Genomic DNA, 12439 nt, shown 5'->3' with positions numbered 1-12439 from the left:
GGCCAGCAAACCAGTCTTCCGCAAGCAATGAGGGGCTGATCGTGCTCAGAGAGCCCATGCAAAATTTTAGCTTGACCAAGAACTGGTTGAGTCCTTGCAGGTCTAAGATGGGTTTGAGACTCCCCTTTGCTCTGGGGATGAGTAAATAACAGGAGTAGAATCCCCTATCCCTAAATCCAGAGGAATCTCCTCCACTGCCCCCACAGCGAGGAGCGACTACACCTCCTGGATAAGGAGTTGCTCGTGTGAGGGGTCCCTGAAGCGGGATGGGGAAGGGGGTTGAGTGACAGGGGAGAAGCACAATTGGAGAGAATATCTCACTTCCACCATGCAAAGGACCCAGCGTTCCGATGTTATTTGGGACCAGGCATGGAAGAAGTGGGATAGCCGATTTAGGAAGCACAGGGAAGGATCTGGTGTAGTGGTGGGTATGCCATTCTCAGGCATCTCTTCAAAAGGCCTGCTTTGAGCCCGAAGAAGATTTGGCTGGGCCCTGGCCCTGACCTGAGGGAGGTGGCGACAGTCTGTGCCTTCCATTCCTACCCCTCCTTCTATAGAAGTCCTATCTTTGAGGAGGGTAGGAATGCTGCTGTTGAGGCTGTGGTTTTAAGTTTTTACGCTGGGTTGCAGGAGTGTGCCTGGGAGTCCTTCAGGCTGTGCAGCTTGGAGTCCATCTGCTCAGAGAACAGTCCTGTGCCCTCAAATGGCAGGTCCTAAAGGTTTGCTGCACTTTGGGGGGCAGCCCAGACACCTGCAGCCCTGAACCCCTTCTCATGGCTAACCATGAAGAGAGGATGTGGGCGGCAGAGTCCACTGCATCAAGAGAGGCTTGAAGAGAGGTTCGTGCCACCACCTTCCCTTGGTCAATAATGGCCATGAATTCAGTCCTGGAGTCTGATGAAATTAGCTCTTTAAACTTCAACATGGAGGCCCACGAGTTGAAGTTGTATCTGTTGAGGATAGCTTGTTGGTTAGCTATCCTCAGCTGCAGGCCCCCGTTGAGTTGACCTTCCTATCAAAATGGTCTAATCTTTAGACTCCTTGGATTTTGGAGTCGGTCCTTGTTGGCCCTGCCTCTCCTTCTCGTTGACCATGGTCAGTACTAGGGAGGAGGGCTGCACATGTGAGAACAAGTTCTCATATTCCTTGGATGGGACAAAGTAGGCAGGATCGATGCCAAGGTCTGCCACAGCATTTTGATATTGCTCTGTATAGTTTTTCTCAGGGGCAGAGCTACCCTGGAGAGACCCTCTGGCATCAGGATATCGACCATGGGGTCCTTTGGCTCGAAAGCTTCTTCTGCCTGCAATCCCATGTTGCGGGCAATTCTGCGCAAGAGGTCCTGGTGTGCACGGTGGTCTATTGGGGGAGGTCCCAAGGCCGAAGTCCCTGCAATTGCCTCACCTGGGGATGAGGATGAGGAGGCTAGAGGCAGTACCGGGTCCTTCTGACCATCCAGCTCTCTAGCATCCTCCTGGTCAGTGCCTGTGGGCCCTGCGCTGACTGTAGTCATGGCAGCAGTAGTCTGGCCGGCTGTCACCATGGCTGCTTCAACGATGTCCAGGACAGGCAGTGGTCCTTGTCCTGGTGTTGATTCCAATCCCTGAGGTGCCGGGCGATTTTTATGTGGCTGGGGTTCTTGGGTTTCAGAGATTAATGAGTGAGAGCCACTGGAAAATGAGCCCTGGGCCTGGTGATAAGCCCAGGGAGTCCAGAATGGCCATTGAGGCTGCGGCTGCTAATCTGGAGGCCATGTTTCCAGTGCCTCACTTCTGTGCCGATTCAATCTCTACCTGCTGCGGCATAAGTAAAAAGAGTCCCAAGTCCAAGTCAGATGACTGATCTAGATTGTGACGACCACAGCAGTGCTGAGCTGTACCGTACTGAGCAGGGGAATGGTGCTGCTCCGCTGGTGCCGGGGACCGGTGCCAGAGAACCATGCACGGGGTCCCAAGCTGGGGAACAGTGCCTCAGCGATGGCGAACCCGAGCAGCGCCGAGGTGAACAGTGCCAGTGCCACGTTGGAGGAGGTGATTGCCGCATCGTGGCTGCCTTACCTCTAGATGGTGCCGGACACGGCACAACCAGAGGCTTGTTCCTGATAGCCAGAGGTTGAGGGGCCATCATTGCTATTAGGTCCCTGGTGGCCTCAAAAGTGTCTGGGGTGGAGGGGGACTCCAACTCCTCCACCTGGCACTGTCTGTCCGGGTAGTCGCTGGGTGCCGGATTCAGAAGTCCCTGCTGGGAAACTAAAGTCAGCGGCACCGACTCTTGGTACTTGAGTGCTGAGTGCTCCTTCATGGGATGCACTGTTGTTGCACCTGGCACTGCCTTCAGCACTGGGAAACGACTCCTGTCCATCTTCTTGTGCAGCACCAGTGAGTGCGAGCAATGCCCAGTTGACTGCGCCACTTCTGGTGCCAGGAACTGCTAGTGTGAACGATCTCTGGAGTCAGAGTCTTTCCTTTGTGCCATGTCACGCACCAAGGCTGAGACGCTCCGTGCCAACATGCTCAGGGTCGGATCCTGGAGCTCTGTGGCAGGCTGCGGATGGAGAGTGGACTCCACCAGAAGCTGTTTCAGCTGGAAATCCTGCTCTTTCTTCATCCTAAGGCAGAACGACCTGCAGATTCTGCACCTGTCTGTTTGGTGCTCTTTCCCTAGACATGCGTCATGGGAGTCACCTGTTGGGATGGGCTTCCCGCAGGTCTCGCAAGGTTTAAACCAGGGGTAGGCAAACTTTTTGGCCCGAGGACCACATCGGAGTTCCGAAACTGTATGGAGGGCCTGCCCCAACCCCTATCCACCCCCTTCCACTTCCTGCCCTGTGGCTGCCCCCCTCAGAATCCCTGACCCATCCAACACCCCCCTTGATCCTTGTCCTCTGACCCCACCCCTCCTGGGACCCCTGACCACCTCCTCCTGGGCACCAGGTGCACACACATTTGAAGTGAAACAGACACGTGCAATCACTTGAAGAATTTAAAATTTCAGCACAACCCAGCCGGAGGTGGGGTTTGGGAGAGGGGTGTCAAATTTGTATGGTCCGATAGAGCAGTTTTGCTTACTGTGGCCCCACAGAGATGGCAAGAGAAGCCATATGCTGGAGAGAGAAACTATGAGACAATGGACTGGCAAAAAATCATCTGCGAAAAGTTCCCCAATCTTACCTGTGCCCCTGAACCTTGTCTTTTCATTTCATCCAGGAATTGCATCTTTAAAACGACTCTTGGCTCCATGCGAGGGGGAAATGGAAGCCCAGTGATAACAACACCTCGTCCGTTCATGTCTGCAAAGTCCAAGCCTTCGCTGGCCTGAAGATGAACAGTGCTTTCAATCACTAACAGGGAATTAAGTGACATTTCAGAGCAGTTCAGGGGTTGTAGCCTCTCTGCCTTAAATTACGCATCTAACAATTGTAGTTTGAGAGTAGTGGAAACAAACAGTTTGAACTGGATTCCTTATTTTTACTGCCAGGGTTTTAATCCCAGTGTTTTCCTACTACCAGGCCTTGACCGAGTAACACATCAGCCAAAGGGTGTAAGGAGAGGTTTCTCTGCTTCTTTCTTATTTCTATGGTTTCTGCAATAGGAAGCATTTCAAAATCTTCCTGACTTCCAGGCTGTGTTGCCAGCACACCCATTACTGATTATACATTTCATGCCTGAACTGTCTATACACCGGAGGATGACCACTAATAACAACATCTATTTACAAAGTGTGCTCCTCTTCTGGGGCACCTCCCTCAACATTCAGAACAAATACAACCATTTCAATAGGATCAGATCCATTTCTAAAACTGGGAAAGTATGATGGTAAAACCACCAACACTGGCAGAAGGGCTCCAGCGCAGGCACTGGGTTTGAACTAACTTTAGCTCATCTTTTCAAATTGCACTACATTTCAGATAGTTGTTTCTTTATAATGTTAGGCTGACAAACGCTTGTCAGGTCTTGTCTAATACAGTCTCTCTCATACAGTAATACAACTCTTCTGTGAGCAACCAACAGAAAATGTAGGAAAGTATGAAGCCGGTCCCCTTTGAGATTATGCATGTATCACTAGCAAAACCATGAATGACAGACCTGTGCACTTAAAATAGAGGTGGAAAAACTATGTATTCTGCATTTGCACCTTTATTTCACTAGGGCTTTTTTATGCATGTGATTATTGATAGATACACAAACACACACATTTCTCTTTGCTAAAAATAGTATCTGGAAGAGCTGCAGTCTTCCAAACTCAAGAGCAAGCTGCTTTTTGCATTAAGAATGACAAACTGCTCTACATTACCTTTCCCCGACATACTGCCAAGAAAGTAGCTCCACTAGACTTGGGACAGACAATCTTATCATAATATGCATCCATGATCTACAAGACAAACAGGTTAGGTATGAGGAAGGGGGAAACCACCTCCTTTACACACACACAAACAAACTTGTACATCATAACAAGTTTGACTCATATATTAAGATTCAAGATGTAGTTAACTAGGCTTAGTGTCAGTTTCCTTACTGGAGTATAACCATGGATGTTAGAAATATTTGCTTTCCAAAACCCCCTTATTTACAAAGAATCCCACAGATCTTCTGACATTGTGATGTCACCTATCTCTGAATGGAAAACAAAGAACTTATCATGCAGTACTCTTATGACTCCACATTGGCAAAAGAGGAAAACAAAAAGCAATTTGACGTTATCATTTACTCTTATCATTGTCAAGGAGAAGAGGCTGGAATTCAGTGGAAGAGAAAAAGGTGGAAAAAGTGTGGGGAATTTCAACAAATTAGGAAAATAGAAGGCTACTCATTTGAAACTTTAATTTTGTTTTCTATAGACTATTTATGATGCAAGCAGCACATGCCAGAACTGCATCAATATCTGTAAGTATGAAGAATCGTATTTTAACAATTTCACTAGATACAGAAAAATAAGTCTGTTGCCACCGAGGCCTAAACAACTAAAACTTAAGTTGATCTAGCCACATCACTCAGAGTGGTGAAAAATTTCACACCCTGTGTGACGTAGTGAGGTCAACCTAACCCCCACTGTAGACAAACTAGATTGATGCAAGAATTTTTCTTTTGACCTAGCTACCACCTTTCAAGGAGGTGGATTTATGACAGTGATGGAAAAGTGTAAGAATAATTTAGTCAGGAACCTCTTTTAACATGTTACAGGCTAATTGCCTCAGAAGAGGTACAAACTCTACCTAGCAGCTTCTTGGATTACCAACATGTTTTTTCCTCTACATGTTAAGCTGTTGGTATGAAACTTATCTTATCTTTTTAGCAGAGGAATACTTCTCAAAACCTCTGTAATCTAATCTTGCTCCTAAATTAGGTCACTTCCATCTAATTTTGTAATTGTTTCTTTTCAAGAAACAATTTAAACAGTAAAGAATATTGTACACCATCAGCAAAGGTGTGCACGTAACCAGGAAGCTGTCCTCTCTTTCCCCTCTTGGCAAATGGCCAGTCCATGGGTGTAACAGCTGTTTTGTTTTCTATAAACCATTTATGATGCAAGAACTGCCAGAACTGCAAGGAAGCCTCCTCTTCTCTTACAACTACTGAATACCAGTATCTTCCAGCAATGCAGTCCCAAGAAACTCTATCTAAACAAAGCTGTGCCAAGGACAGACACACACACAGAGTAGTATTTATACTGAAGAGTGGTAGGAGTTTCTCTTCCCTTTACTAGAGTTCATTGCCTTCTCTCTTTGGCTGCTTCTAAACCATCTCTGCTTTGTGTATGGCGTGCACACACGTCCCTTGGAAATGCATCAGATTTTTTTTTTTTTTAAAGATTCTAGTGGAAGGCTACACTTAAGAGCCCCTTTACACCCAAACCAAATGGCTTCCCATCCCACTGGAAATTACTGGGTTCAATACTGGCATAGAAGAAAAGGAATATGCCATAGCTGAGATGTTCCAGTTGAGTTGCTTCTACAAAGGCAGACCCTGATTACAATAATTGAGCCCCTGGGCAAAAGCTAGTGTTGCCCAGCATTCTGAATAAAAAATACACTTCATGGTTACACAGAAAATTTTCAAAATCAAAAACAAACTGCAACAAGTTGGAGGGAAACGGCCTGCAGAATATCTAAGAGTTGGATTTCCGTGCTGACTGCTGCACTGACAGACTGAACTAAGCTTTTCTACCCTATCCTTCACCTTGGTGTCTAAGCAGGGTGACCAGATAGCAACTGTGAAGAAACAGGAAAGGGAGTGGGAGTAATAGGCACCTATGTAAGAAAAAGTCCCAAAAAACGGGACTCTCCCTTTAAAAATGGGACATCTGGTCACCCTATGTCTAAACATATGGTACTAATATCCAAAGCGCAGGCAGGTTTCAAACCATGACTATATTAGTGTTCAGTGCACCTCGTCAGGAGAATGGAGCATGAAGGAAGGCAGAAAGGAGAAGGGAAAAGCTGTATTTCAAGAGCCCTTACAGCTCTCTTGGTTTTAACCCAACAGCATGCAGTTCTGTAGTCACTGCCGCAAACACATCTTCAGAGAAGTTTTTAAGCATAAAAAAAACTTATGAAATGAGACAGACAACACAAATGACCAACCTCTGTGAAGGTTCCTTTACTCCTTGGTTCCACAAACATCGGTTTCACCTCTTCTATTCTTTTAGCAAAGTCATGCTCCTATTAAACAGAGAGCAAATAAGTCAGAAGTACATATGGGAAAGGAAGCCACAGGCAGTGGTAACTACATGCTCCCCACCACCTATTCCTCTCTTGCCAGCCAGTTGGAGGCAGGGGAATGTAGCTACCAATGGTAGGGAAATGAGCTGAGTCCAGGCAGCAGTTCCAACATGGGCAGTTTAGACAGAATGGCCAAGACACTTTCTCCATGCTTTGTGCATCTTTTCAGAAGCAACACCAGCAGTGAGGTCACTTCCTTCCTTCCACCTGCAGACCCTTGGCACCAACATCTGCCTCCTGTATACTTCTCCTGCAATATGTACTGAAAATCTGGTTCCCTGCTCCCCACCACTGCCCAACGCTGGTACCTTAGAAGGGGAGCAACAGTTACCTAGGGAAATGTCCTACCATGGCTTCTCCTGGGACACACAACTCACATTAGAAAAACATCCCTGACTTCAGCCAGAAAAAAACACAAGGGATGTGAACAGCAGCAGCCAAGGAAAAACACAAACTACGATAAATGTATTATAATGAAAAATAAAATAATAATCCAACTGGGAGTTTACTATCAAGGATTTTTTAACTATTTACTATTAACTTTTTTTAAAACAAGCCAGTTAGGAAGTATTACCACCCTTTGGTACATCTGTCTGAGAAATACACCAAATTGATTGGAATCCAACCAAAACTCAAATTCAAGTCATCCAGGAGCCATTTCCATATTAAGGATACCAACGATGAACAAGAGGAAAGCCAGTTAGTGATTTAGTCTAGGAAAAGTACTGCAGAAAGCTAAGGGAATAGGGTGACCAGAGAGCAAGTGTGAAAAATCAGGATGGTGGTGGGAGGGTAATAGGAGCCTATATAAGAAAAAGCCCCAAATATTGGGACTGTCCCTATAAAACTGGGACATCTGGTCACCCTATATGGGAAACTGCAGAAGTTGTGCCTCTCCCCTTCTAAGCCTCAGCATGCCTCAAGTGGTCCCTTCTGAAGAAAAGCTGTTTAGCTTTTGGCTCATTTATCAAGAGAACGATGTTCCAAAACAACCGGATACGAAGGGAAGAACACCAGCCTGTATAGTGCTTATTAAGCAAATGGTGAGATTTTCCAAAATGTCCCAATATTGGTTTAACTCTGTTTCCACTGAAGTCAATGGTAATGAGGTAATTGAGATATATGCATGCTTTAGGAACTTAACCTTAATCAATTAAGCAAATAAAGAGTGTACTTGACACAAGACAAGCATGAGGACTGTGTAAAGCAGCAGCATCTGCTCTCAGGCAAGGGCTTATAAGGAGAGATGGGTCTGCTGCCACTCCAATTCTTTCTCAACTACAAAGCCTGGAAGACTTCATAGTAGAGGAGAAGGAATTTAGTAGGTGGAGTACCCATAAGGAGAAAACAACTCAAAGACTTCAAGTTACTTTACAAGTAAATAACTGATTCTTCTTCAACTCACAAGCAGTATCTTAACATGGAGGCAAATCCAAGGCAGTTTAGAGGACTGTGTCACCAAAGATAGCGTCAGCCATGGATGCAGATATCATAGCATAATGTCTGGTGAATGTGTGAACTGAGGACCAGGTTGCAGCCCTGCAGATTTATGTTACAGGGATATCCTTCAGAAGGACTACTGAAGTGTTCCGAAACCTGCTGGAGCGGGTTGCTACTCTATGAAGGGAATATATTCCAGCAGCTTCATAGCAGGTCAAGATACAATCTGAAACTCACTTCAAACAGTCTGCTCCTTCCTTCTTTTGACACAGAAGTAAAAGAGTCTGGCAGAGGCCCTAAAGGTTTGGGTCCTGTCAAGGTAGAAGGTGAGGGCCCTTCTGACATCTAGTGTGAGGAGACTAACTTCCTCTCCCGAGGTCTGAGGCTTCCGAAAAAATACTAATAAACAAATCTCTTGGTTGATATGAAATTCTAACAAGACTTCAGGGAAGAATCGAGGATGGGGGCACAGCATCATTCTGTCACAGCAGAAGGCAGCATATGGTGGGTCTGTCATGAGCACCCTGAGTTCTCCCATTCTTCTGGCCAAGGAGGGAGGGGTAGCTCAGTGATTTGAGCATTGGCCTGTTAATCCCAGAGTTGTGAGTTCAATCCTTGAAGAGGCCACTTAGGGATCTGGGGCAAAATCAGTACTTGGTCCTGTTAGTAAAGGCACGGGGCTGGACTCGACCTTTTGGGGTCCCTTCCAGTTCTATGAGATAGGTATATCTCCATATATTATTTTATTATAAGGTGAAAGCTATCAGAAAGGAAATTCTGGGGGAGAAGTGGAAAAGACGACAGGAAGTCATGGGCTCAAATGTTCCACTTCTGCAGGTAAGTCTTACGAATAGTAGGTTAAGGCTAAGACAGCCTAGTTCCTACCTGTTCTGACACCGCGCTGCGGCCAGGAAGCGGCCAGCAGCAGGTACATCTCCTAGGCAGGGAGGCCATGGGGCTCCACATGCTGCCCTCACTCTGAGCACCGGCTCTGCACTTCCTTTGGCTGGAAGCCAGCCAGTGGGAGCTGGGGAGGTTGGTTGGAGTGTCAGTGCCCGTGGGTGAGAGCTGACTGGAGCCGCTTGTGCGCCCACACCTAGGAGCCAGATCTGCTGCTGGCCGCTTCCAGGACACAGCATGGTCCACGGTGCCAGGACAGGCAGGAAGCCTGCCTTAGCACCCCTCTGCACTGCTGACCGGGAGCCACCTAAGGTAAGCCTGCACCCCAACCCTGCACCCCAAACCCAGAGCCCTTTCCTGTACCCCAAACCCCTCATCCCCAGCCAAGAGCCTGCACCCCCAGCCAGAGCCCTGACCCCCCCCGACACCCCAACCCCCTGCCCCAGCCGAAACCCGGAGCCGCTTCCTAAGCCCCACACACTTCATCCACGGCCCTACCCCAGAGCCTGCATCCCCAGCCCAGAGCCCTGACACCCCCATACCCCAACCCCTTGCCCCAGCCTAGAGCCCCCTCCCACATTCTGAACCATTCATTCCCATCCCCACTCCACAGCCCTCATTCCCACACCCCAATGCTCTGCCCCAGCCCATAGCCCCTCCCACATCCCAAACCCCTCACCCCCAGTTGCATTGGGTCATGGACATAAACAATTTTCTTCAACTGGGTCACCAGAAAAAAAGTTTGAAACCCACTGGGCTAGTGCATGGCTAGCATGCACAGAATCTTTGGGAATTTAGCTGCTAAAATCTAAGTCTCTACTGAGCACACACAAACCGAGATTTTGCAAAGGCTAAATAACTTGGTCAAGTTTGTGTGGCTTTTCACAGAGACACCAAAAGTAAATCCTGACGCAAAGGCACCCCAAATTTCAAGTCCCTCTTCCAAAGCATGGGAGCAAGAGAACATTTAAAAAAAAGCTCAGTGGAATTTTTTAACATGGGCAAAACAAAATATTCCGCCTGAGGCAGATATTGGTCAAGAAAAATTTCAGCTGAAATGTTTAAAGTTTGGCAAAGTTATTGAAATTGAAAACAGGGTCTTATAACAGGATGTGTTGGGTAATTTTAAGAGCAGGTGGTGCTACCAGTCCCACCTCAAATATACATTAACTTCTAGAAACGTGCCTAATTAACCAAGCTTCTTTTTATTTCTTGCTCTGCTTGTTCCCCAGTTCCCTCATTGTTCAGCATTTGTTGTGTTATGACTAAGTTTTTTTTACGGTAGGGCTTATTTGCCTAGAGAGTGCTGTTCACAACCTTATGTACCAATATAGACAATAAATGTAAATGAAAACAGATGCATAAAATAAGTATTTTGGCAAGTCAGTGCTAGACTGCAGAATGGGAACTCCAACATAAGCATCTGTGTGTGAAAGTTTGGTCCAAAGTGTGTAACTACAATTCATACACAAAGAAAGAAGCAACATACTCTCCAATATTCCAGGCTTTTATCCATGACCGGATATGAAGGGAAGAACACCAGCAGCCCATGTGGTATAATTCGCACAAGATTACCTGAAACAAGAAAGATGGTGCATAACATCACCATTCAGAACACTTCCATTCTGAGGCATTGCTGGGGATTAGCCTATTTTTCTCAGGGCACGTACTGGTCTCCCTACAATTCCTCTTCATCTTCTTGATGGAAAGGGTGGGAAAGACAAGTGAGTGTTGGAAGAGGAGTATATCATCACCACTATTCTAGCCTGGTTAGCATTCCATTGATACTGACTCAACATAGCATGTACCACATTTGTATACTAGAAGCAAGAGATGGAAAATACCTAATAAGTTGTCTCGTCCATCTCCATGCCAGGGTTGAATTGTTTCCTACAAGAACGTGTGAGTATCAGAGGGAAAATTATTTTTTGCAGTGACTCAACCATTTCCAGTCTTTATTCAGGCCTACTTTGATGGTGTCAAGTTTGCAAATTAATTCCAGTTCTGCAGTTTCTCACTGAAGTCTGTTTTTGAAGTTTTTTTGTCGAAGAATGACGACTTAAGTCCGTTATTGAGTGTCCAAGGAGACTGAAGTGCTCTCCCATTGGTTTTTGAATGTTACAATTCTTCATGTCTGATTTGTGTCCTTTTATTCTTTTGCACAGAGACTGTCCGGTTTGACCAATGTGCATGGCAGAGGGGCATTGCTGGCACATGATATCACATTGACAGATGTGCAGGTGAATGAGCCCTTGAGGTGTGGCTGATGTGGTTGGGTCCTATGATGTCCACAAAGCTTTCTGTCAACTGCTAGGAAGGGGCCACATCCATTTTGATTGAATTGGCCTCGTTAGCACTACAAAAAGTAACTTTCCCTCTGTTGATATTCCCCCTTTTGTCAACTGTTGGGAATGGGCTACATCCACCCTAACTGAATTGGCCACTTGGCAAGGCAACTCCCATCTTTTCACGTGCTGTATATTTATACCGGCTTACGATATTTTCCACTCCATGCATCTGATGAAGAGGGTTATATCCCACAAAAGTTTATGCCCAAATACATTTGTTAGTCGTTAAGGTGCCACAAGGAGTCCTCGTTGTTTTTACTGATACAGACTAACACGGCTACCCTTCTGAAACTTGCTTATATTTGTTTAGAAGTCAATTCCCCCATTTCCTGCTCATTTATCAATAACCCAGAGCAGAAGCTTGTTGCCTGAATCTGATTATAACTTCACTTACCTATCGTTTTCCCCAGAGAAGATAGACATTCCACTGAAAACCTACAAAGACGACATTACCGATCAGCATCACCATCACATTTCCTTTTATTAACTCATTCGTTTGGAATAATGTTGCACTGCTAAACCAGCACCCTCTCTCCTTCTCCTGTTCCTTCACTCCACTCCTCATGGACGAACCTCAAAGTCATAGGCATTTCAAACATTACCGCTAGCAATCATGATGTCCAAGTTTTCTTCACTTATTTCCTCCCACCTTGCTTTGCAGGATGACCCCATAGTCCTCTAGGAAAGAAAGACGGAAGAGGCTCTACCTCCAGATGCTTCCATAACACTATGATCTGCCAGTGTGGATCACTACTAGTGCAATACATTACTTATTGCTCCGCAAGAGCCAAGCATCTACATAGAAACAGAGGAAGATCCTCCTACAACTAGCTTTTGTACATTGCATGTTAGTAGCATCCAATGTCCCAAACAAGGAGGAATAGTCAAGATGGCAACAAGCAGGCAATCTCTATCAACAGCAAAATTAACAATTTTGAGATGTTAGAAGTGAAGAAAATCAAGGTCCTAACACATCAGGCTTCAATCAGTGCACAATAAAGTTCATTATTAACAGTAATAAATTAAGGAACAG

The 12439-nt window shown here is 46.0% G+C and overlaps 1 protein-coding gene across 4 annotated transcripts in view; it reads right to left on the bottom strand.

The window, feature by feature from the left end:
- The window catches only part of RTEL1 (regulator of telomere elongation helicase 1), a 118728-nt gene that overhangs the window by 56633 nt on the left and 49656 nt on the right, over window positions 1-12439 (bottom strand). For all 4 annotated transcript variants that reach the window (XM_075072174.1, XM_032766496.2, XM_032766500.2 and 1 more), the window contains exons 19-23: window positions 11801-11841; window positions 10548-10633; window positions 6581-6658; window positions 4294-4371; window positions 3171-3314 (exon numbers count right to left, since the gene is read on the bottom strand). In XM_075072174.1, the coding sequence (XP_074928275.1) occupies window positions 3171-3314; window positions 4294-4371; window positions 6581-6658; window positions 10548-10633; window positions 11801-11841 (427 nt within the window). The remainder of the gene's footprint in view (window positions 1-3170; window positions 3315-4293; window positions 4372-6580; window positions 6659-10547; window positions 10634-11800; window positions 11842-12439) is intronic.

Source organism: Chelonoidis abingdonii, chromosome 14 (genome assembly GCF_003597395.2).
Source record: "Chelonoidis abingdonii isolate Lonesome George chromosome 14, CheloAbing_2.0, whole genome shotgun sequence".
In the NCBI taxonomy this organism is placed as follows: domain Eukaryota; kingdom Metazoa; phylum Chordata; order Testudines; family Testudinidae; genus Chelonoidis; species Chelonoidis abingdonii.
Note: the sequence above shows the minus strand (reverse complement) of the source record. Positions and strands in the feature narration are given on the sequence as shown.